Source organism: Globicephala melas, chromosome 1, assembly GCF_963455315.2.
Source record: "Globicephala melas chromosome 1, mGloMel1.2, whole genome shotgun sequence".
NCBI lineage: Eukaryota > Metazoa > Chordata > Mammalia > Artiodactyla > Delphinidae > Globicephala > Globicephala melas.
In genome coordinates, this window is record NC_083314.1 from 74449144 (window position 1) to 74474755 (window position 25612).

General features: G+C 47.4%; 1 protein-coding gene across 8 annotated transcripts in view; it reads left to right on the top strand.

The window, feature by feature from the left end:
- Positions 1–25612, top strand: part of ARHGEF11 (Rho guanine nucleotide exchange factor 11) — a 109888-nt gene that overhangs the window by 63836 nt on the left and 20440 nt on the right. For 6 of the 8 annotated variants that reach the window (XM_060297721.1, XM_060297734.1, XM_060297729.1 and 3 more), the window contains 16 exons: positions 1797–1846; positions 2192–2249; positions 2823–3001; positions 3847–3918; positions 9521–9640; positions 11336–11381; positions 11995–12071; positions 13546–13683; positions 16838–16912; positions 17118–17219; positions 18314–18412; positions 19954–19996; positions 21109–21205; positions 21366–21488; positions 24112–24135; positions 25238–25382. In XM_060297721.1, coding sequence (XP_060153704.1) covers positions 1797–1846; positions 2192–2249; positions 2823–3001; positions 3847–3918; positions 9521–9640; positions 11336–11381; positions 11995–12071; positions 13546–13683; positions 16838–16912; positions 17118–17219; positions 18314–18412; positions 19954–19996; positions 21109–21205; positions 21366–21488; positions 24112–24135; positions 25238–25382 — 1448 coding nt within the window. The remainder of the gene's footprint in view (positions 1–1796; positions 1847–2191; positions 2250–2822; positions 3002–3846; positions 3919–9520; positions 9641–11335; positions 11382–11994; positions 12072–13545; positions 13684–16837; positions 16913–17117; positions 17220–18313; positions 18413–19953; positions 19997–21108; positions 21206–21365; positions 21489–24111; positions 24136–25237; positions 25383–25612) is intronic. The other 2 variants (XM_060297763.1, XM_060297767.1) reach the window with 1 other exon arrangement.

Consider the following 25612-nt stretch of genomic DNA (forward strand, 5'->3'; position numbering starts at 1 on the left):
AGGAATATGCTTTTTAACAAGTTCTCCTGGTGAGTCTCATGCTTACTGAAGTTTAGAACTTCTGCTCTAATTCCGTTACTCTGAAAAGTTTAATTTCTTTTAATCCCTAAGTTATTAGAAGTCACCTCATGTGTTTCATACATTCAGGCAAAATAGCTCTTTCCTCTCCACCTTTAGTTTCTAGATGACAGTGTAAAAGAGAGTTTTCAAGCTACTTGCAAGTACTTTTCCATAAATAGCACACTTAAGGTGAGGGTAGTCTGGGTCCCAATACTGAAAAGCCAAATTGGAATGTAGTCATCACTGTAATTTCTCTTTTCAGACTAGAAACATCTAGATGTGCTTTGTCGGAGTTTTGTTTTGATCAGATGAATGCAACTTACAGATTTAAGGATCATCTTGGGGCAGATTTACAAGAAACATAATTTTTATGCTTCTCGTGAACTTCTTTCTTTCTTTTTTTTTTAATACGCTTTCTGAATGAACGTATTTTAAATATTTATTTATTTATTTATTTAGCTGCATCGGGTCTTAGTTGCATTACGCGGGAACTTCCATTGCAGCTCGCAGGCTCTTCGTTGTGGCACACAAGCTTCTCTCTAGTTGTGACGTGCAGGCTCCAGAGCACGCAGCCTCAGTAGTTGCGGTGCACAGGCTCAGTAGATGAGGCATGTGGGCTCTGTAGTTGTGGCACGTGGGCTGTCTAGTTGAGGCAGACGGGCTCAGTAGTTGTGGCACGTGGACTCTCTAGTTGAGGCACGTGGGCTCGGTAGTTGTGGTGCGTGAGCTTAGTTGCCCCGTGGCATGTGGGATCTTAGTTCCCCACCCAGGGATCGAACCCGAGTCCCCTGCATTGGAAGGTGGATTCTTTACCACCGGACCCCCAGGGGAGTCCCTCATGAACTTATCTCATCATTAGTGTTTCTTATGCTTCCTGGGTATAACTTAAACTAGGACTCTAACTTATTTAAAACTACATTTGGCCTTCCATATGCACGAGTTTCGCATCTGAGAATTCTGCATCCATGGATTCAACCAGCTGCAGATTGAAATTTCCATCTGCAGTTGGTTGAATCCACAGATGCGAAACCTGCAGGTGTGTACTACTCCATTTTAAGTAAGGGGCTTGAACATCTGCAGATTTTAATATCTGTGGGAGGTACTAGAACTAATCCCCGGTGGATACTGAGGGATGACTGTACGTGGTGATCAAAACCACTGTAGCTCCAGAACAATTTTTTAACAGAAAATAAAGCAGTGATCATTATCATCCGTAATGCTAGGAACCCCCATAATATCCTTGTGAACTTCTCAGGGCTTAGGGACCACAGTTTGAAAACGCTTGTTGTAATCCTTTTCTCATATTCCTCTTAAAAATGATTATTACTTCAGCAATTATTTAATACAGTGAACTCGTTCTTCCCACTGGATAATAGAAATAACTCTTATTTGACCTTGGAACATCTAGACACATTCAAATAAAGCACACATTACTCTCCCCAGAGCATGGCCCTGCCTCTCTGCCACCTTGGCCTGGCTCTCAGAGGAGAAGTCTGGCTTCTGAGCCAGGTGGAGGAAAGAGCAAGAGATGTGTCCTTATACAGTCCAGTCCAGCTCAAAGGTAGTTGTGTCACTGGAGCAGAATAGGATGTACACCCAGCATTTGAGGCACTTAACACAGAGAGGTGAGAAGAGATTTGAGGGGGAAGGTGACCTGACAGGGTTGTTGGTGTAGATTCAGCCACCACTGGAAAGGTCGTGGGGCTCTGCTGACCAGGCCTTCTCCTTCCTCACAGGAGGTGCAGCCATGAAAGCCGGTGTGAAAGAGGGCGACCGGATCATCAAAGTGAGTGACCTTCCCTCTCCGCCCCAGAGGAGGGGGTGCAGCGTCACTTCTGGCCTTGGCCATCCTCCACACTTCCGTTTTCGTACCAGCTGTCATCAGCCACTGAGTAGGGGGGTGGTACCATGAGAGTGAGTAGTATAATGTGACAGAGACTGGGGACTAAGATAGCTGGGTTCCATATTCTAGGCCCTTCTTGACTCTGACCAAGCTTCTGTAATGTTTTACTATGCTAGAGAACATTGATAAATGGCTCCCTAAAGGAGTGGCGATTGACCACTGACCAGGAGAAGGATCCCCTGGGCTTCCACTGCCATTAACTCAATAATGTTGTTTGTCCCCCAACAGGTGAACGGCACCATGGTGACCAATAGCTCACATCTGGAAGTGGTGAAGCTTATCAAATGTGAGTTGGGGAGAGCTGACAGTGAAAGAAATTAGGGGATCAGATGGGGCACGGGTGGAAGCAGGCCTGTTGCCCCAGGAGGCTTCCTTTGTAGACGTGTGAGGCAGCCGAAGTCTTTCTTCTGGGCCTGATCATTGTAGACTACCACAGTTCCCCACTGTCATTTCAAGTGGAGACACTATTAGTCTCTCATCCGACATCTTTATTTTTCCACCCATCTTTGCCCTATGTTTTAGATCATATTCTACTAAGACCAGGTCTCACTCAGATACCACTCACTCCCCTCTCCCAGTCCCAGGAAACAAGGGACTGGGCAGGCAGCTCCCACATAGTTACGGGTGGGATTTTGGTTGAGGTCTCTGCATGAGGAAAGGAAAGGAAGGGATACTTGTGTTGATGCAGGATGGAAGGACAGGAATTAGAGGACAGGTGGGGCATTAAAAGTGAGGAGAACTTTACCTGCAGAATTATAAGCTTAATGGAAGGAGAAGGGAGAACCCCCTCCTTTGTACCTTGAATGTCTGCTATTGAGAACAATACCACTTGAGCAAGCCTCTCTTTGCCTTCCTCCAGCTGGTGCCTATGTTGCACTGACCCTCCTGGGCTCTTCACCCTCGTCCATTGGTGTTTCTGGGCCCCAGCAGGACCCAGTCCCAGCAGGAGCTCCCCGAGTCACCCCTGTGATCCCACCACCACCACCCCCTCCACCTCTGCCACCTCCACAGCGCATCACAGGACCCAAACCTCTGCAGGTAATGGTCTGCCTACTCCTCTTCTCATTCTGGTGTCCCTTTGAAGAGCTCCCCATTGGAATGAAAGCAGGTTAAATCAAATGGCAGGCTGGCAGAAAGAGACAAGCCAAAGAGCTGCATGAAGGCCATCAAAAAGTAGAGCAAAATGAGAACTGCATTAAAGGGGTGCTCCATGCCTTAGTGTCCTCTTTCCATGTAAGTGCATATGCAGTTTATCAGATAGCAGCATGCAGTGTGTTTCCTGTGTGTGTGCAGGACTCTAAGGAGGCCCTTTGAGAGTTCTCCTCCCCGTCGGGGAGAAGGTGCACACCTCCAGCCATCGTCAGAGGCATCTGTAAAGACTGTTGCCAGTCATTGTTACAAGGGTGTGGAATAAGTCAAGGAGTAGGGGAAAAGGCTTCCTGGGGAGAAAGGCTGCTTGGAGGAATGAAATATGGAGCCTAGTCTGTAGGGGAGAGAGTCAGGAAAGGACAAGAATAGTAGGGAGAGAACCCAAGGACCAGGATAACCTGTGTGAGGAGTTAAAGAGGACAGGAGGCAGATAGGAATAGGGAACAGGATTTTCTGGTTGGAAAGAAGACCGACCAGCAAGTCCTGGGAGACTTCAGAGAGCAATTGATAACAGATGTAATTACAGCCAGGGTTTCTAGGAAATTAGGAATGAAATCAAAATCAGATTTTATGTTTACTGAATTTCAGTCAGATACTGAGTGTTATACAAAACATTCTTACGACCTAGGCTCTACTCTCATAGCTTTCCTTGACCAGGAATCAGCTAGTAGACGAGAATAAAAGCTATTGATCTGGTCCCCAATTCTCACAACTATCATATTTTCCATTCTTAGGATCCTGAATTTCAAAAACATGCCACCCAGATCCTTAGGAATATGCTGAGGCAGGAGGAAAAAGAGTTACAGGTAAGGTCACTGCTGAGGGTAGATTGGCCATTGCCTTAATGAAATAATACTTTATCAGAGCAGTCTGCCAATGTGTACAACTTAATTTGCAGGCCATATCCTATCACAGTAAAACCTTAAAAAGTCAAACTTCAGGCCTACTAAAGAATTGTCATAGGCCAGTGGAATTTGTTAAAGCAGAATTTGATGGATAGAGTGAATAGGGTAATAGAGCTTATGGTAATAGATTAGAATGGTGACTATGTAGAGAAAAGACAAACAAGTGATGAGACAGGTAGAATAAAATGAGGGAACATGAGAACTGAGGAAAATCAGTTGGAATTGATCTTAGAGGTTCTGGGAAGGGAAGGATAAGAGGGAAGGAAGGTGGGGGTGGGAGGTGAATGCCAGGCCAGGCTGATGGAGGAGGGGATGCAGAGAGATTTCCAGGCCTGGGGAATGATGCACAGGGAGAACAGGAAGAAGATTAATTTGGCTGGACGGGAATAACCAGATTCCTATAACAGCCATGGCTTACAATGGGCTCCTTGCCCCTTCATTTCAATTCAACAAATTTCTAAGTTCCCACTGTTTGTAAAGCATTGCTTTAGTTCCTACAGTATACAGAGATTAAAACGATTAGACAGTTCTTGCCCTCAACATGTTTACAATCTCATGGGGAAAATTCACATTACGGTAAGAGAGTGGGAGGAACAAAGAGCTTGCAATAAGAGAACAAAGAAGAGAGCAGTTAATTAATAATGGGAAATGTGAGGGAAACTTCACTGAGAAGATTGTATTTCAGCTGGGCCTTGAAGGATAGGGCTTCAGTAGGCAAAAGAGATGAGGAAGAGAACGCTGGTAAATGGACAGCATAGGTCAAAGGCACCAAGACATGAAAATATACTCATTTATTTAACAAACATTGAGTTCCTGCTGTGTGCTAGGTACTGTGTGTGTGCTGCAGTGGAGGCATGGGCCAGTGCTAGGCACAAAGGTTAGAATGGTTATAAAGGTAAGTGAGAGATGAATCTTTCCCTTAAGGAGTTTATAATCCAGTAGAATATCAATGGATGAATGAAGATAAAGTTATACTGCACTATAATAAGTGCTGATACTTGCATTTTGATGCAAGTCATAGAATAATCAAGATAGTGTGATACTGGTATAAAGATAGACCTATAGATCAGTAGAATAGAATTCAGAGTCCAGAGATTAATCCATACATCTGTGGTCAATTGCTTTTTGACAGTGTCAAGATAGTTCAGTGGAGAAAGAATGGTCTTTTCAACAAATGGTTCTGGGACAACAGGATATCTATATGCAGAGAATGAATTTGAACTCTTACACAATAAACAAAATTTAACTCAAAATGGATCAAAGGGCCTTCCCTGGTAGCACAGTGGTTGAGAGTCCGCCTGCCGATGCAGGGGACACGGGTTCGTGTCCCGGTCCAGGAAGATCCCACATGCCGCGGAGCGGCTGGGCCTGTGAGCCATGGCCGCTGAGCCTGCACGTCCAGAGCCTGTGCTTCTCAACGGGAGAGGCCACAGCAGTGAGAGGCCTGCGTACCGCAAAAAAAAAAAAAAAGGATCAAAGACTTAAATGTAAGAGCTAAAACTATTTTTAAAAACTGTAAGACTCTTAGAAGAAAACACAGGTATAAATCTTTATGACCTTGGATGAGGCAATGGTTTCTAGGCTGTGACACCAAAAGCATAAACAACCCCCACAAAAAGATAAATTAGACTTCATCAAAATTAAAAACTTTTATCCATCAAAGGACACTGTCAAGAAAGTAAAAAGACAACCACAGAATAGGAGAAAATATTTGCAGCACATATATCTGATAAGGGTCTAGTACCAGAATATGTAATAGACGCTTAAAACTCAACCCAATTTAAAAGTTAGCAGAGAATTTGAATACACAGTCCAATAAAGAAGACATACAAATGGCCAATAAGCACATGAAAAGATGCTTAATATCATTAGTCATTAGGGAGAGGCTAACCAGAACTACGAGATACCACTGCACACACACTAGGATGGCTAGAGCCAAAATAGCAGTTATTGGTGAGCATGTGGAGAAGTTGGAGAAATGTTTGTTTATATTTTGTCTACATATCCGCTCTCCTAATCTACTCCCACCGTAGTGCAGCCAGTTTGGCAATTCTTCAAAATATTAAACGTACAATCTGTCAATTCCACACCAAAGTATATACCCAAGAGAGTTCAAAGCATAAAAGCTGTACATAAACATTCATAATAGCATTGCTTAATTGCATAATGGCCAAGAAGTGGAAACAACCCAAATTCCCATTAACTGATGAGTAGATAAACCAAATGTGTTGTATCCATAAAGTGGGATATTATTCAGCCATAAAAAGGAATGAAGTACTGATACATGCTTTAACATGGAAGACCCCTGAAAACAGACTAAGTGAAAGAAGCCAGACACAAAAGGCCACATATTGTATGATTCCATCTGTGTGGAAGTCCAGAAGAGGTAAATCCATAAAAACAGAAAGTAAATTAGTGGTTGCCAGGAGGTGGAGGAAGGGGAAATTGGGAGTGACTGCTTTCTTGTTGGGTTGATAGAAGTGTTCTGGAATTAGATAGTGGGGATGTTTGTACAACTCTGTGAATATACTAAAAACCACTGAACTGTATACTTTTCTTTTTTAATATTTATTTATTTTCTTTATTTTTTTGGCTACGTCGGGTCTTAGTTGCGGCCTGCGGGATCTTTTTCGTTGCCGTGTGTCGGCTCTTGGTTTTGGTGTGCGGGCTTAGTCGCCCCGTGGCATGTGGGATCTTAGTTCCCCGACCAGGGATCAAACCCGAGTCCCCTGCCTTGGAAGGCGGATTCTTTACCACTGGACCACCAGGGATGTCCCCTAAATTGTATACTTTAAAATGGCGAAGTTTATGTTATGTGAATTATATGTCGATAATAATTTTTAAAATATTTTTTAAATGCCATTAAAGCCCAAAAGAAGGATTAATTAATTATGCAGTGATCAGAGGAGGCTTCATGAGATGACATTCCAGTTGGGTTCAGTCTTTTTCACTCTGGAATGTGCTTTGGGCCTTCAATACCATGATGAGCTTGAAGTTTATTCTGAAAGCAGTGGGAATTGATCAAAGGATTTGAGTAGGGGAGTGATCATATCTTCAAATCAGTTTTCTTTAGAAAAGTGTGTTAAGTGAATTGACACATAAGGAAACTATCTCGGAAGCTGTTTCAGTAGATAAGAAATGATGAAAAAAAAGTTTAAAAATAAAGTTAATGAGAAATTTAAAAAAAAGAAAGAAATGATGACCGATTTAACAAGAACAGCAGGAGTAAGAACAGAAGGAGGGATGGCAATGTGAGACACATTGAATTCCCTCCATTCCCTGGCGGTCCAGGGGTTAGGACTCTGCGCCTCCACTGCAGGGGGCATGGGTTCGATCCCTGGTCGAGGAACTAAGATCCCTCATGCCACTCGGTGTGGCCAAAAGAAAAAAGAACAGAAAGGATTGGCAATGGGAGACATCTCAGGGGTCAGGTCAGTAGAACATATCAACTGGAAGGGGGAGGTAAAGAAGAAGAAAGCAAAGATAGCCCCAAGTTTGTGTGCCTACATAGATGGTGATACCATTGATGGAGTGAGGCGGAAGAGAGGAGCAGGGTTTAGGGGAAAGGAGTGAAGGTGATCTTTGGATGTACTGAGTTTAAGCACCCATGGGAGGTTCAGATAAAAAGATCATCCACCAGGCGCATGGAGATAACAAGGATGAACCTCAGGAGAAAAGATTGGGTTGAAATAGAGATTCGGGTGGCCTCAGCATACAGGTGGTAGTTGAAACTGGGGACTAGACGGTATCACCTAGGGCACCACTGCAGAAAAGAGGAGAGAGCTGAGGGCAGAATTTCGGAACACCCGTGCTTCTGTAGCACACCGCACCAACCTCTAACATCACACCAGTTGCTGTTGTATTTGTATTTTAATTATTTATTTGTCCTCCTCTATTGGGCTAAGTTCCTTAAAGGCCAGGACCATGCCCACATTTGCATATTCCTCCTGCACAGCTGGCACAGGGCCTGGTGTGTATCAGCTCCCTGTAAATGTTTGCAGGGCTGAAGGCTCACCTAGATTGAAGAGAGGAGGAGGGGGTAAAGCTGTGGTTGGGGAGAGGGGTGTGAGGTGACCCAAGACGGTGTTGAGTTAAGAAGTCAAAAGAGGATAGCATTTGGAGGAGGTGGGTGTTTAAAGAGGTCTGGAGAGATGAGGACTAAGAAGAGACCATTGGATTCAGCCAGTGGGTCATTTCGCCTTTGGAAGAGCGAGGTGATGAGCGGAACTCAGCTGTGTATGCTGAAGAGTGGCTGGAAGGCTATGAAGTCTGGGCTCTGCATAGAGACTCCTGTTTGGAAACATGTGGCTGTGAAAGGAAAGAGAAAAGACTGAGGCGGTGGCTTGAAGAATAATCAGACTTGATGGAAAAGGTTTTGTTGTAGTGGCTTGTTTTTGTTTTAAGACAGGAAACGAGCATTTTTGTAGGGTGAGGGGAAGGAGCCATTGGAAAGAGGAGACTTTGGAGGTACGTGAACGATGCCCAGGAGGAGCCCGAGGCAGCTGGAGGCACTAACCTTGTGGAAGATTTAGACAGAGTTTCTATTCTGAGAAAGAGGGAAAGGGTGGCTGCAGATGCCTTGAAATGGAGTAAAGTTGGGAAAGTTCTTACCAGCCGATACTATCTGCAGAGACTAAGAGGAGGGTTGGGGGCTTGAGAGGCGTGGAGAAGATGAGACGGCAAGCATGGCCCCAGACGATCTTGGAGAAAATGTGCACCTGACGTCTTTATTTAACTACTTAACCCGCCAACTTCACTGAGCATTTCATTTGGTAGTAAAACGATAATAGCTGCCATGTATTCAGTCAAGTAATTATGCACCAGACATTCTGCTCAGCACTTTCCATACATAATCTCATTCAGAACGTACAGCCATCCCCAAAGGCAGGTACCGTCGTCTCCATTTGATCCATGAGGACGTAGTAAAACTTGCCCAAGTCTACACAGCTAGTAAGCCAGAATTCAGAGCCAGGCCTCCCTGACTGCAAAGCCCAAGCCCTAAACACGCATGCTGTGCTCTGCCGTATGCTGGGAGGATGCTAGATAAGTCTCAGAGTGATTCCCAGCTACAGGGCTGGGGGACGGGGGTGCTTCTTCATCTCATCTCCTGTGGTTCTCACTGTGTGTATGTTTCCTCCTTAGCACTTTTTTGTGTGTGCTGGTCTGGCCAGTCACTTAAATATCTAACCCTTCGGCAGCAGTCAAGGAAGACCTCATTTAGCAAGTAGGCCTTAAGAACAGGTCAGATTAGGACGGGCCTTTGTGTCATGTCTTCTTTCTCTAGTTGCCTCGTGTTCTTTTTCTCACCATTTATACCTCTTTCTGCTCCTGAGTGATGGTGAAATAACATGTATCTCCTAGGAGGCAGAGATCTCCTTTCTCTCCTCTTTGTTTTGGGATAACTGCCTACTCTCCCCACTGGTGAGTCGTCCATTCTCTACTAACCACTCCTCTGCCTTTTCCCTTCCTCCTTGTCCTCCTTGCCCCCCCCCCCGCCCCCCAGCGTATCTGTGAGGTGTATAGCCGGAACCCCGGCAGCCTGCTGGAAGAGCAGATCGAAGGCGCCCGGCGGCGAGTCACTCAGTTACAGCTGAAGATCCAGCAGGAGACTGGTGGCTTAGTGGTGAGTGATGATAGGCGTAGCTCTAGGAAGGGCACGTGCAGGTGGACGGAGGGGAGAATAAGGGAGAAATCTAGGACGGAGGCTTCCCGAGTCATACAGGACCGCAGGGCTGAGCCAGTGAGTGTTTAGTGTTTTACAAAGAAACAGGTCAGCAGTTCTTTATATAGCACCACAGAGACTGAGCACTGTCCTGACACTTGGGATCTCATAAAAAGAAATAGCCTGTTTCTTGCCCTCCAGCAGCTTACAGTTGCAATAGAAAGAAATAAATATGAAATAAATCAGACTGTCGGCTTTAATCTCCTAATTATCCATCCCCTTCTGGGTAGTTTCCTCATAGCTGATGTATATTCTGACACTAATTTTACTCAGTATTCATCTGGTAGCTTTTCCCATCACCTCTCCCTTCAGTAATGGGTCTTCTCAAAGAAGTACGAGCACTTTTAAAAGTCAGCCTAAGTAAAGGATCTCCAGTCAGTTGAGAGGGGTCTGTAGCAGTACTAACCACACTTTGTGGGAAATCCCAGAGAGGAGGCACTTCCTTATCTGTTCTAGTCAGGGACTTATTAATTAATAAGTATTAATTAGTGTCTTACTTCTCTCCGTCAGGCCTTAATTCTTTGGGTAAATAAGTAACTCTCCAAAAACTTTAAGATCTCCAAGAATAATATTTGCCAAAGCCAATAGAAAATTATTTGAGGATTATCTACTTTCTCTTTCAGAACATCCAGATCAAAAAAGTCTGGGAAACACAGGCTAATCAAATTTAAACTTTTATTTTCTGAAGGACTTCTCGGTATCACACGGTTGATAGGAGCTCAGGTTTAGGACTTAGACCGTCTGGATTCACCTCCCAGCTATAGTGCTCACCAGCTTTAAGACTCTTGGGCAAGTGACTTAACCCCTGGGAGCCTTGGTGTCCTCATTTATGAAATGGAGCTACGGCAGGATCTGCCTAGTAGTGGTATTGTCAGAATTAAAGGATGCCCTCAGCACGGGGCCAGTGCATGTTTGCTGCTGCCGCTGCCTCTGCGCTCGTGTGCTCTGTAAGTGGTTGAGTCTGAAACATTCAGCTTGGAATCTAGGGGTCTGAGCGCCAACCCTGGCTTTATAGTTTACCTGCTGTGTACCTTGGGCAAGTTACTTAAAACCTCTGGGCTTCTGTTTCCTCATTTATAACATGGGAGTACTATACCTGCCTCAGAGTTGTTGAAAAACTCAGTGAGATATAGACTAGAGTGCATCATAAACAGTAAAGCACTGGCAACGTAATTCCCTCCACAAATGGCTGGTCAGCCCCAGTCCAGCGCCTGTCAGTCTTCAAAGATCTTTAGAGGCAGAGCTTTCCATCTGCTAGAGCTTTTCATACTCCTTGATAGTTCGGAAGTTCTTTCTGTGTCCAGCCCAACTAAGGCAATAGACGCTTTGAGGTCCAGGGTGAGAAATCAAGTAAGTTTTTAGAATTTTGCTAATAGTAAAGCTCCCTTTTCACCATTAGGGGTCACCATTCTCCTCAAACTGTACAAATGAAGCAATAGCTCTTCCAAAGGGGCATTTTTCAGGCAATGAAGCAGAAGAGGCCACTAATTGTAAGCAGATGTTATCTGCTGAGACTGAGGGAAGGGTTGATTGGAGGAAAACAGTAGGGGGAGAGGTTCACAGCATATGTCCGCCCTCCGGACCTTTCTTTTTTAGGACATACTTCCGCTATATGGTGACACCAGCCAGAGATCATCAGAAGGTGAGTCCCGTCAGCACGCCTTTTCTCTCTGGCACATCTCTAGTCTACATTGCTTATCTATTCTGTTGTCCCATCCCTTTGGGGCAGATTCAGGGGGTAAAAAAAAAATATACCTGCCTCTGAGAAATAGAATAATGAGAGAAAGCAGTACCAGTGACAGGGAACTTGGATACAACTTATTCAGTAGAAATGAGTGTATAACCAGTAGCCCTGGATAGATAAGTGCCAGGAAAATACTAGAATGATGGTGGTCCAGACAACAGCATGCCTACCAGCACCTAGCAGCTAGGAGCTCAAGAGATGCTGTCATAAGAGGAGATGGATGGGAACCAGAAGAGGGTTGGGATGAGCTTGAGGGCTAGCACTCGTTGCAAGGTAGAGCTATGGAGGATTATTTTAGGAGGTGACACTGCCTGGGCTCAGGTGTACAGGTAGGTAAAAGCTAGGTTTAGAGGTTCTCGGGGAGTCGTGTAAGAGAGATGAAGGGAAACTGGGAAAGAAAGGCAGGTGGCAGCTTCGCCCTCCTGCCCTGGGCACAGGTTCCCAGAATAAAGGCCCTTCTTTCCCCCCGGCCACAGCTCCTTCCTCACTGTGTAAACTCCTTTATTCTCAGGCCGACTCTCTCTGGATTCCCAGGAGGGGGACAGTGGCCTGGACTCTGGCACAGAGCGCTTTCCTTCCCTCGGCGAGGTGAGTGCCAAAGCGGGGGGAGCCCCTTTTAAAACCATACATTCAGTTTTCCTTCTCTGAACACCTAAAGGTTCTGTGCTCACTGCTTACACCAAGGCCTCTGGCCTGTCATCTGTGGCCCTCTGGTATAGTTCCAGTTCTAAGGGTTTTAGTCATTCTGCTCTGGGATCCAAAAAAAGGGGGTTCAGTTGCATCCTGCACTCAAGATCAGCGAATCTGGCTTCTGTTTTATCATCGTCAACTCTGTAGTACAGAGTCGGGTGGAGAAAGAGGCCATTTCTTTAACTGTAGCAAGCCTTTTTTGAGTGTAAGGGAGCAGAGACGAAAATTCTCTAAAACAGTGACTGGACCAGAAACACATTGCCAGCTGGCTGCGAATAACACCATCTTGGAGTAATCGGAGGGGGCAGCCTCTCTTTCTTTGTCACAGATTTTTCTGTACTTGAACAACTTATCTTTTCTGGAGTGGTCAGAAGAACTTCAGGCTTTGGCTTCAAAGGTTGTCTTCTAGGTGTTCTCGGTCTGCATATATTAATTGCAAATATAAACTTGCAATATAAAAATAAGAGTGAATGGAAGAAGTAATAATGGTGTGAGCAAAATATTTACTTAGCCAGCTTAATTAAATACATGAATAAGTAATTGAAAACATGTTTAAAACCTAATTTTAAATAATAGTGGGAATTTTATTTCTTTACTGCTCCTGTCTATTCGTGGGAAGATGATGAATGTACGTGGAAGGATCAGTATGTCAGAAAGACACCAAGAAGGGGGAGGAGGGTCCTAAATAATCCACAGTTGACATTCCCCTGCGGGCTCCACATCTGGAAGCAATGCAGCCTAGTGGGCAGTGGGTTGAGACTGCCCAGGTTGCATCCAGGGAACACCACATTACTAACTATTCGACCTTCAGCAAGTCCCAGAACCTCTCCAAGTCTTAAGTTTCCCTGTGTGAGAAGTGGGAGGAATAATAGTTTCTACCTCAAAGGGCTATTGTGAGCATTAAATAAGGTGGTACATAACCAAGGGCTAGTATAATGTCAGGCACAGAGTAAGTACTGGACTTTTATTAGCCAACGAGCAGAGCCCTGACGGTCTTCTGGATGAGGTTTTTTTGGTTTTTTTTTAATTTTTGGCTGCGTTTGGGCCTTCGTTGCTGCATTCAGGCTTTCTCTAGTTACAGTGAGCGGGGGCTACTCTTCTTTGCGGTGCGTGGGCTTCTCACTGTGGTGGCTTCTTTTGTTGCAGAGCACAGACTCCAGGCACGCGGGCTCAGTAGTTGTGGCTCGCGGGCTCTAGAGCGCAGGCTCAGTAGTTGTGGCACACGGGCTTGGTTGCTCTGAGGCATGTGGGATCTTCCCGGACCAGGGCTCAAACCCGTGTCCCCTGCATTGACAGGCGGATTCCTAACCACTGAGCCACCAGGGAAGTCCCTGGACGAGTTTTCTTCTCACAGAATTCTCTGTTCCTCTAGTCATTGGTGAATCGGAACTCAGTACTGTCAGACCCTGGGCCGGACAGTCCTCGAACCTCCCCTGTGATCATGGCCCGGGTGGCCCAGCACCACAGGCGGCAGGGCTCGGATGCATTGGTTCCCCCCAGCGGTGACCAGGTGAGTGATCAGAGCCACCGTGCGCTTTTGCTTTCCCTGTTTTCAGAACTGGGTTACCCATACGTGGCCTTGAACGATCAGACTAAACCCTGTTTTGAGATAGACACTAGAGGACAAATAGTAAAGGAAGAACATGGTTTAAATGCATACATGGAAGTAAGGCTATCTCAGTTTCTGGGTGAAGAGTCCGTGAATGCATCTGTAGGGAAGTGATGTCCAAGGAGCAGATCGCTGGTCTTTCTCTTAATGTCTGTATAGAATGGGAAATAGGTTGGTTCAGTGTTTCTCCAGAACACTAATTTTCAATCTTCTCTTTCTTTAGCAAAGTCCTTTTCTTGAGCAAAATCTTATTATTTGGTACCCTAATACAGAAAACAAATAAATGCTCAGCTATCTGGGACTTTTCCTAATCAATCTCCCCACCTCGGCCCCCACCTCAGGGGCACTTCTCCAGAGCCCTAAGGTTCTGCAAAGCCTGATTTGAAAGCCACTGCTTTCAAGGGTAGAACTAGGTCCAGGGGAGATTTCAGGAAGACAGTTTTTGGCTCCATACAAAAAGCTTGCAAAGAACCTGAGCTATCAGACAATGGAATGGGCTGACTTGAGAGCCCGGGAATTGCCTGTCATTGTTCAGGCAGAGGTTAGGTCATTCCTTGTTAGAGACAGTGGCAAGAAAGCTCCGAGTTTTGTAAAGCAGTGTTTCTTAAAATTCATCTGCTACCACCATAATTTTTTTTCCATATCCTCATACCAACTATATAATGTTACTTAATATTTTTCTTTAAGCTAACTCACTTTTTAAAACTTAAATTTTTTTTAAAGGAAATTTGCCATTATATTAAAACCAACATCATACGCCGTTTGATGCGCTAGTTCTCCCCATAGGATAGAGTTTAGTTACTTTCAGATCTTGGAGGGGGAAAGGCAGGGAAGTGGATCTCACATGTATTAAAATGCCTAGTGTACCAGCTGCTGTGCTAGATCTTTTAGGAACAAATCTCATTTAATTCTTACCACCAGAAAAGGAGATAGGCATTAGAACCTTCATTCAGTGAGAAAACTGAGGCAGAGACAGGCTAAGGGACCATTCAAGGACTCAGCTTGCTAATGGCAGCATCAGACTAGAACTTAGTTTTCCTGAGCCCCAGTGCAGGGCTGCCTCCTGTCCTAGATGCTCTTTGATCACCCCTCCCACTCCTCCACCACCACCACCACCACCACTCCCCCTTAGTAGTACTATAGGGCCAAGGTCAGGCTGCCAGGCAGGGTCAGGTGCACATGGTGTTCTCTTTTTTTTTTTTTTTTTTTTTTTTTTTTTTTTGGTTTTTGGGTTTTGGGTTTTTTTTGCAGTACGCAGGCCTCTCACTGTTGTGGCCTCTCCCGTTGCGGAGCACAGGCTCCGGACGCGCAGGCTCAGCGGCCATGGCTCACGGGCCCAGCCGCTCCGCGGCACGTGGGATCTTCCCGGACTGGGGCACGAACCGTGTCCCCTGCATCGGCAGGCGGACTCTCAACCACTGTGCCACCAGGGAAGCCCCCACATGGTGTTCTTAAGGGAGGTTTTCATTTAGGTGGCTAATAGAGGCAGGTGTAGAGTAATTGGTCTTGGAGTCCTTTTCCTCCTTCTCTGAATTTGTTTCAACTTCTGAAAACTATTTAAATTGTTATTTTTGAGTGATAAGAGCAAATATAGTATAGTTCCAGTTTCTTAATAATAATCTATGTTAGTAAGAGCAAAGGTGGAAACCTGTACTATCCATGAAACTTGCAGCAGCTGGGGGATGGAATCATAGGGAATTCGAACTTTGTTATGTAATTCTGCAATGTTTGATTTTCTTATGATAAACATATTCTGCTTTTGCAATCAGAAAAACTGTATGTTTGTAAAGACTTTAAAAAAATAAATCCTCCCGCCCAAACAAGCAACAACCTAGTGCTTTCAGGTTTCACTAGAGAGCCAAGCAGAGACAGAAGTGATCACCCCACACCCCCTGGGCATCCTGGATCCCAAGGGATTCAGAGACTAAGGTGTTAGGGGAGAGGAGGATACTCAGAATGCGTCTGAGGAATTCAGGTCCAGCGCATCAGGCCTGACTCTGCAACTTCCAGCATGCCATTATAAGTGAGTGCTAGACTCTGATCTCTGAGATGCATCCTGGGTCTCTCAAGTTCTATACTCAGTCATTCTGAGCATAGAGTCTGTAAATACCCAGGAGAACAAAAATGAGTGAGGTGTGTCAGGGAGGAACCGTCAGGAAAAGCCCCTTGAGGAGGTGGAATAGGAGGCTGTCTTGGGCCTGAGAAAAAGTGGGCATGAGAAGTGCCTCCTCCAGATGGGTTCCAGAGCAATAGTCCTCGATGAGGAATCACTGCAAATGGGGTAGAGTGCATTGAGTGAAAAATATAGTTGGTAGGAAATCTTTGAAAGCTCAAGGAACCTTTAGGAGAAAGGCTTGTCCAGTGAAGCGTCTAAAACGTTTATTCGGTATGAACTCTCTCATCAGACCTAATCGATGGCATAAGGGGGAAAGAGAGAAAGCCAAGCTGAGAAGCTTGGATTTTAGACTGGAAATGGGGAATCTACCATAGATTCTTGAGCAGGCAGAGAAGATGATGGAGACGGTGTTGGAGAAGGCAAAGCTCCATTCCCTTTTGCTCAAGGAGGCAGAGATGGACCACAAAGCTCTCCTCCAGCAGGGGTAGAGGGCACACCGTAACTGTAAAGGAGCGCTGTGGAAGACACTAGGTTTGGAGGGCGTGTTTTTGGGGTGGGGGGCGGTCTGTTGAGGAGAACAGAGCCCCCGCCCACCAGTCCAGCAGAAGCTCTAGGTTCTTATTTTGTGGGCTGACACTCCCTCCTCAGATCTTTCACAAACAGGAAGAGAGCACTTTCTCTCACTTCCCATCTTCATACGTCATGTGACCAGGCTGCTCTGAGTCTGCCCTGCCCCACCCAGAAGCAGTTGCCTTCTTGCAAGTGGAAATCATTCTTTCTGTTCTCTGAGATTTGGGGGGTGGTAGTGAGATGCCGGTGTTTACCAGCCCCGTGTGGCCTTCCACTTCAGTGCCATGCTGTCACTAACCAAACTCCACTGAGGGGGCTGGATCCCTGTCCTCTGACCTCTCATCTCTACAACTCGACTCTCTCCCCCAGGCTGTAGATCAAAGCCCAAAGCCTTTAATTATTGGCCCAGAGGAAGATTATGACCCGGGTTATTTCAACAACGAGGTAACAGTTTCCTGATTTTCTCCTTTCCTCATTCTCTTTCGTACCTGCTGCTCTGGACTAGAAGCGCTTGGACTGGCACCAGCTGTGAGGGAGCGTACGGGAGGGGCCGCGCTTATCAGCCCTGGCAGGCAGGGAGCATGGGGGCTGAGCTGGGGCAGGCAGTGCTTCTCTGCCCCCCAGCCCTGCCCATCCTTCTGCCTTCCAGAGCGACATCATATTCCAGGACTTTGAGAAACTTAAGTCACGGCCGGCTCACCTGGGGGTTTTTCTACGGTACATCTTCTCTCAGGCGGACCCCAGTCCACTGGTAAGTCGCAAGTATCTGTCTCGATTGAGTACCTCCTTGTGCTTGGCCTCTGTCCCTGCTCTCTAGATGTCATAAGTCAGATCCATGGGCGTGGTCAGGCATCTCGAGGACAGAGACAAAACAGAAAAGAAGGTGCAACCTAGGTGGAAGGGATTCTTCACTGCTAACTGCATCGATAGCACAGGGAGGAACAGGAGAGCTGGGCCAAGAAAGCTGTCGTTCTGGGTCTGCTTGGAGGAGATGGTCTTTCTAGGTTTTTGGAATGAAGGTGGATACAGACTGACAGTGGGGAGTTGAGAGAGCAGCCCTTTGCAAGTATACAGTGTTACTGCAAGAAAGCTTGGCAGAGGGGGAAGGTGGTAAAAGGTCTTCAGTCTGAAGGTGATGACAAGGAAGATCGTGACGGGATGGAGGTCGGGGTGCTCTGCGACAGTGCCCAGAGCCAGCAGCCTTGCCAGTTTCTGTCGTTCTGCTCAGCTGCTTAGGAAGGGGGATGAAGGAGAGAGGCTGCTGTCATGTTCTCCAGAATAAACTTGTTGCCCGTGGCATGCACTGCGGCTCTTCCTTTCCGGGGCTACCACTGTTAGAAGCCAGAGTCAGCATCCGTTTGCTCAACAGGTGTTCAGTGAACACCTGCATGTACATCCCAAGCGCTGGTATCTCAGAAGCATTCCTGAATGAAGACGAGGCACAGCACAAAGAGAAATAACACCTGAACCCTTTAAAACAACAGATAAACAAGTACAAGACAAAATGTCAAGTGTGGAGAGGATACAGCGTTGAGGAGAGATTGCGTTGGGGGAATGTGTGTGCGCGCGCCAAGGGGTGGGGATGACTTGCCACAGGTTTCTGAAACGTGCTAAGCCAGGGTTTCTCAACCTCAGCACCACTGACCTTTGGAATTCTTTGTTGTGCGGTGCTGTCGTGTGCACGGCAGGATCTTTAGCTGCATCACTGGACTCCACCCAGTAGATGCCAGTAGCACCTCTCCAGATATAAATCAAAAATGCCTCCAGACATTACTAGCTGTCCCCTGGAGGGCAAAAGCACTCCTGGTTGAGAATCGCTGCTCTAATCCATTTTCTCTCTCCCAGCTTTTTTACTTGTGTGCAGAAGTTTATCAGCAAACAAACCCCAAGGATTCCCGAAGCTTGGGAAAAGACATCTGGAATATTTTCCTAGAGAAAAATGCGGTAAGGCAGTCATAGACTGGATTACAATTTTCAATTTTATTATATTGTTTGACCATTCAGAGGCAGAGGAAAAACTAAGCAAAACACTCAGGCCGAGTGGAGACAGTTTTTTTTGGTTTTGGGTTTTTTTTAATATTTATTTTATTTTTATGGCTGCATCTGGTCTTAGTCGCGGCACATGGGATCTTCACTGAGGCATGCGGGATCTTTTGTTGCGACGTGCGGGCTCTTTGTTGCTGTGCGTGGGCTTCTCTCTAGTTGTGGCGGGTGGGTTTTCTCTCTCTAGTTGAGGCGTGCGAGCTCGGTAGTTGTGGCACGCGGGGTTAGTTGCCCCACGGCATGTGGGATCTTAGTTCCCTGACCAGGGGTCGAACCCATGTCTCCTGCGTTGGGAGGCGGATTTTTTACCACTGGACTACCAGGGAGGTCCCTGGAGACAGGTTCCTAAAGAGGATTCCTGGATTCTGTTCCTAGCTCCACTCTAAAGACTGATCTCCTCTCTGGACCTCTTTTGCCCACATGTAGCAAGGTAGAGTGCACATTGCCTCTCTCTGAAATGTTTGGAGAAAAAGAACTTGCACCAAGTCCTAATTACTCTCCCCTGGATCAATGCCCTGGTTCCCTTCAACTCTCCTTGCCTTGCCCATCCCTGGGATGCAGAAACAGAGACCCAGAGACATCAGATGATAGAAATCAGTGAGCCAAGAGGCGAGCCCAGATTTCTGAAGTTCAGCCTGACGTGCTCTTACTGCCCCGAGGCAGGGTTCAGAGGGAGGGGACCCCAGAGTGTCTGGGGTGGATGAGCACGCTGCCTCTGGACACAGCTCCCAGGGATGTGTCAGGGATCCCCCCGGCGGCAGCACCTCAGCCTGCAGAGGGCAGTTCCCATCTTAGACTTCCTAATCTGATCAACTAAACTAATTCCAAAATGACTTTATTCATCCGGCAGTAAGCTACTAGGACTAATGAGACTGGGGAATAAACGGCTTTTCCCCAGGATTTTTATTTTTGTCCCCTTCAGTGGGTCTTGAGTAAGGAGGTTAGAGCTGCCCGTTGTTCCCTGTTGGCTGTTACGGAACCGCCGCAATGTCCAGCTGGTAGGTAGCCATAAAGCAAAGGCCAGGCGCTGTGCTCACTGGAAGCCTTGGTAACATGAGGCCAGTTTTCCCTTGGGAGTGAAGGAGCGGGGAAGCCCATCAAATCGCCTCATCAAGATTTCTCCCATGCTACTAAATTGGTACCAGTCCACTTTTGGGAACCTCTCCATTCCATGCCTCTTGACGTCCTTGAAGTAAGAGTGGGAAGAGTACAGGTGCCACCCTCGGAGTAGAGTCCCAGCTTGCCTTGCCACCTCAGATTCCACTTCTCAAATCCCGAGCCTAGAATTCAGCTGGAGAGAGGTGAATGGAGGGTAGGGTAGTGTAGGGAAAGGGGGAGAGAAGCTAGTGTTCTGGAGCCCTCCTTGCCTCTGCACAGTATCTCCCACATCCCCCGGGGTGTGTGGATCTCACCACTTCTGCCCCCACCCTTCTGTCTTTTAGCCTCTGAGAGTGAAGGTCCCAGAGATGTTACAGGCTGAAATTGGTAAGTTGGCTCCTAGGACGGTTAGTCTCCTCTTGGTGTCCGCCTTGCTGTGCTGGGCCCTCGGGAAGGGGCGGGGGGTCGGGGGGACATAGTCCCTGCCTTGGGCAGCTGTTCTCAGATAGGGGGAAATAGGGACAGTTCCTCCAGAACTCCTCGCGGTAGCTTATGGACAAGCACAGACAGAACGGACCCTGCCTGGGAGCTTGTCTCAGGGAGACAAGGCTTGGTTAGGAGAGCGGGGTCGTTCCTACCAACCTTCCATGTGACCTCTCTGGGCCTCAGTCGGCTCATCTGTACAAAGAGGAAATTGGATTCCTAAGCCTGGTCGAGCATCAGGATCCCTTGGGGAATTCTTCTTTAAAAATACAGAAACCAGTGCCTCACTCCACCCCACCTGAGAGTCAGGATCTCTGGAGTATTTTTGTTCTTTTGGTTTCGTTTGCGTGAGTTCCTCAACTCACACAGAGTGAGGAGGCAGGGAACGAGGCAGTTGCTCTGCTCCCGTCTCACTCTCAAGCCACGACTAGAAGAGCTGAGGAAGGTGGTAGAAAGAGGATATTAGTCTGAGAGGCTAATCATGGGAGCTTTCTAGACGTAATAGTTTGAAGCTGCCTTGGAAAAGAGGCACTTTACAGGCCCAGATGATAGGAAAGCTTATGGGCACAGGCAGAGGGTGAATGTAGGGACAGGAGAGACACCTTCCAGTTTCCGGTGGGGAGTTGGGTTTCCTTGCCTTTTTCAGCCTTGTGAGCTGTCCCTGGGTCAGTGGAAGGAGAATGAGCCTCTCAGAGGTTTGCACATGATGTCAGAGGGCAGCAGAGTCTGGACACATCCAGAGAGGGACTTTAATATTTCCCCACTTAATGGAGTGTAGAACACCCTGAAAATGTTTTTGTCCTTGCCTCGGGACTTGGATGTCAGGATTCCAGTCCTGAATTCAGGAATGACCTGGTAGGTCCAGGCCTCCACTTCCCTTGGTTAACAGGAGGGCAGAAAGCCAGCTTTCCCTCGCGGTACCCCAGGGAGCTAAGAGGCTTGAAGATGCTCAGCAGATATAACCTCCTCCTCTTGACATCCCTCCCCTATCTGTCTCCCCTCGGCTCCCACCGCAGACCTGCGCCTGCGGAATGGTGAGGACATGCGCGCTGTTCTCTGTGAGGCTCAGGAGGCAGCCATGCCAGAGATCCAGGAGCAGATCCATGACTACAGGTGCCCGGCGCCCCCCCTCCTGCTCTCTCCCCTGCCTCCTCGCCCGTTTTCTTTCCCCTGCGGTGTATGTGCATCTCTTGTGATGTGTGTATGTGTGCCTCACTCTCTGTCCAGCAATGATGTACATGTGTTTCTTTCTCTGTGTGTCTCTCTGGCTCAGAACAAAGCGCACTCTGGGGCTGGGAAGCCTGTATGGTGAAAACGACCTGCTGGACCTGGATGGAGACCCTCTCCGCGAGCGCCAGGTGGCAGAGAAGCAGCTGGCTGCCCTAGGAGACATTTTGTGAGTCTCCGATCCACTTCTACCCCCTGAACATGCTGCACAGATTGACGTTTTGTGGGTCTGTTTCCCAACCTCTCCCCCTCTTCCACTGCTTGCCTGATCCGTCTTCCCCTGAAAGATGAGGAGAGTCCAGCCCTCTTGCTTCATTTCTCAGGCTGGGGCTGCAGGAATTTCAAGGGAGTTGCAGAGCCTGGGGCTCCTGACAGTAATTTGGTGATTATGACAAACCACGGGCTCCAGGAACGCAGGGAGCTTTCTGCTTCCCCTCCCTAGCCTCTTCTTGACGGGTCTCCCTTTTTGCTCTAAGGTCATATCTGATGCTGAGTGTGAGAACCACGCTGTGATTCTCCAGGGAATAAAGTTCCTTCAGGAGGCAGGTGGCTCATGGGAAATTGGGCTCTTTTTAACTAATCACATCAGAGGACTAGCCTAACTAAACTTATTAAGGAACTTCTGGCACAGCTGCTGTGGTTGCATCTCTCCAGTCTTATTTTCTAAAAGTGTCCCAGGTGCCTGGGATGACTTTGTAGGGACACTTGCAGGCTTAGAGGTAGATTTTTCACCCCAGTACTTCTTTCCACTCAATAGTTGTATGACTTTTTTTTTTTTGGCTGCGCTGCGAGGCATGTGGGATCTTAGTTCCCTGACCAGGGATCAAACCTGTGCCCCCTGCAGTGGAAGCGCAGAGTCCTAACCACTGGACTGCCAGGGAAGTCCCGAGTAGTTGTGTGACCTTGATCAAGCTATGTCATCTACCTTGGTCTCATCTAAAATGACAGAGATTGGGCTAGATGATCTCGATAGTCTCTACTAACAGTGATATTTCAATCCAGCAAATTTCTGTGGAGTCCCCACTGACGCTAAGCAGTGTTCTAGCTCCTGGATGCATTAATAAACAAACAGCAGTGCTTGTGGGGCTTATGTTATCGTGGGAAGAGAAAGCAGTATGTAATAAATAAGTAAGTTATATACTATGTTAGAAAATAAGGCTGGGGGGTGGGGGGGAATAGAGCAGGCTGAGGGGAGTCAGGAGCACCTGAGCTAGTGGGTTGCAATTTCAAATAGAGCCTCATCCAGAAAGTTACATTTGGGCAACTGAAGAAAGTGAGGGAGTCATCCTTGGAAATATCCTGGGGGAAGAGCATCCCAGGCAGAGGGAACAGCCAGGGCAAAGTAGGAATGTGCTTGACGTATTTGAGGAACCGTAGGAGACCAGTGTGGCCAGAGAAGATTGAGAAGCTCAGTGCTGAATCAGAGAGGTAACAGAAAGAGCAGCCTTGCAGAGCCTGTGGACTGTTTTAAGGTCTTTAGTTTTTTTCTCTCAGTGAATGAGGAGCCACTGGAGCTGTGAGAGACTCGAGGGTGGGTGGAGGGTGGTGAGAGAACAAGGAGGGGTTCGAAACAGGGAGATCAGTTACGGGAACCCACGCTCCGACCAGAGAATTGGCGATGGAGGGTGTGAAGAGAGGTCAGCTCCAAGTATATTTTGACAGTAGAACCAACAGGAGGATTTCCTAAAAATTGATGTATAGGATGTGAGAGAAAGGAAAACCAAGGAAGACTCCACAGTTCTTACCTAAACCACTAAAAGGACAAAGGTGCCATCAGTCTAGTTAGGGACAGTCGTGTGAGGGACAGTTTTGTGGTAGAAAACCGGAAGCTCAGTCTCGGACATGTCAAAATCTGAGATCTTTAGACATCAAACTGGAGATTTGAGTAGACAACTGCATAGATGAATCTGGCATTTGACAAGAGATCCGGGGTGAGATGAGACCAGATGAGGTCCCACAGGGAGGGTATATTCTTTGAAAACAACCCTCTGGCCCTCAGCCAAACCCGGAATCTTTCTGGGCCTTAGTTTCCCTAGGAGTCAGATGGCACTAATCACCCCGACCGTGCCAGGGATGGCGGCAAATCCTGACCGAGCCTATTCTGAGGTCATAGGCACCACAGAGTTCTGTGGGGTTATAATGGACAGCACAGGCACCCTGCTTATAAAGGCTTCTATTTAAAAGAAGGAAGTGCTAGCCTCATTAAATGGAGATATGGGACCTATTATTTTGAGTAATAAATTATACGTGTAAATATTATATGTGTAAATAGCTTAGAATAGTGCCTGGCCCGTAGTGAGCACGCAGTATTAGTTGCTGTTACCATTAACCTCTTTTAAATAGGTTCCTCTGAATCAGGTCTCAAGGTATTATCTCTGCGCCCTCATCTTCTTTCCTCTTGCCTCAGTGTCAGCCCAACCCTTCTAATTTAGTTCTAGGTGGACACAAAGAGGAGACTTTTCCTCCGTGGTAGCTTCAGAGGCTGAAACAGATACCAAGCGAGAAGCTGTATTTGCCTCATTCCCCTTCCTTTTAGCTGGCTAAGGACACCATCATCACCATCACTCTGTGCTAATTGAGCCCCTCGGAGGAATGAGAACCCTCACCTCCTGAGCCCCAAGCTGGCTCCAGAGCTGAGACCAGGAGTCTGAGTCTGACCTTTTATCATCCTCCTCCCTTTCCTCACCCGCTCCCTTCCTCTAGGAAAGAACTTACCCTCCTCCCAGTATTGCACAGGCGGACGAGCCTCTGCCTTTGCAGTCTGAGTCATCTGTTCTTTTCTTTTGTTCCAGGTCCAAATACGAGGAAGACAGGAGGTGAGTGAGTCTGTGCGGTTGAATCAAGGTGGGAAGGAGTGGGGTTGAGCTACTGGGCGTTGCATCTCTGCCCATCATAGGCGAGTCCCTAGCTCCAGAGGATCACCGTCTGTCCAAGTTTAGTTTCCAGATGTCTGTGTAACCACAAGGAGGTCACGAGGCCCAGGCCCTGGTACCCGGGGATCACTGCCTGGGACGTGGGTCTGCTCCTCAGTGTGAAGACACCAAGCTGCCAGCACTCCCCTTCCTGGCCTCGTCTTCTCCACCCACATTAGCCCTGTGTCTTTCTCGTAAACCACCGAAAGAAGGAGCAGTGACAGCATCAGCCTGTGTTAGCAGCGCCTGCAGAGGGGAGCTAGGGTACAACACATTTCCTCTGCTGACACGTGTTTTTTTCCTTGAAGCCTATATACATCCCTTTGTTTCTCAGTAGCCAGTGTTAAAATGAGGGTGCATTCCTTGAGCATACATGCACTCAATAAGGGAGAGAAGATGGGGTTAGAAGTCTGTTTCAGAGAAGACGAAAGCCAGGGCCGAAACATTTGCTTCATTGAATCCACAAAGTGGATAATCTGTCTACCGAATTGAGAGGCAAATACAGTTTTAAACACAGAGCTCTGGACAGTTTCATCTGTGGCAGTTGGAAGCTACTTGACAGATCATTTCCATCTCTTTTTCTCCTTGTACTTGGGGTGGGTGGTGGCAAAGGCAGCTTACCTGGACTTGCAGGGGCCGGTTGGCGTTTCTCCGCATCCCTTTGCCACCCCACCCCTGTGTATACGCTTGAGGACATTAGCTGTGGGCCTCAACCGTCGCCCATGGCTTATTAGTTGCTTATATTTTGGGGAACTGACGCATCCTTCCACTGACCACTGTCCCCTCGTTAGGGAGCGTTCTGCATAGGAGAAGAATACGATTTCTTCTGGGAGTCATGCCAGCCAAGACTTTTCTCCCGCTTCTGCCTGCTGTCCCATCTGAGTATTCTGGGCCTCCCGCTGAATGCCCTGGCCCTTCGCCACCCCACTGGGTGGTGGTGAGGAGCTTGTGTAAAGCAGTCCCTGCTGGCGCTTTCCGATTCACCACCCCCATTCCTCTTTTACAGTGCCCCCATGGACTTCGCCCTCAATACCTACATGAGCCATGCGGGCATCCGTCCTCGAGAAGCACGACCTTCCAACACGGCTGAAAAGGCCCAGTCCGCTCCTGACAAGGACAAGTGGCTACCCTTCTTCCCGAAGACCAAGAAGGTGACAGAGCTCCCCTAGAAAGAATCATCTCTTGGCACGGTTCCTGCGCTGAGGCAGACCGGGGAGAGTCATTGAGAATCCCCAAACTAGAGCAGCCCTCTCCCTCCCTGCAGTCCCAGACCAGAAGCAGATGTGCGAGATCAGATACAAGCATGAGTCTGCTTTCCCACTGCTTGTTTAGGGCTAGTCATAGAGGCAGTAGCACGGTGACCAGTGGCCCGGTCTGGGTA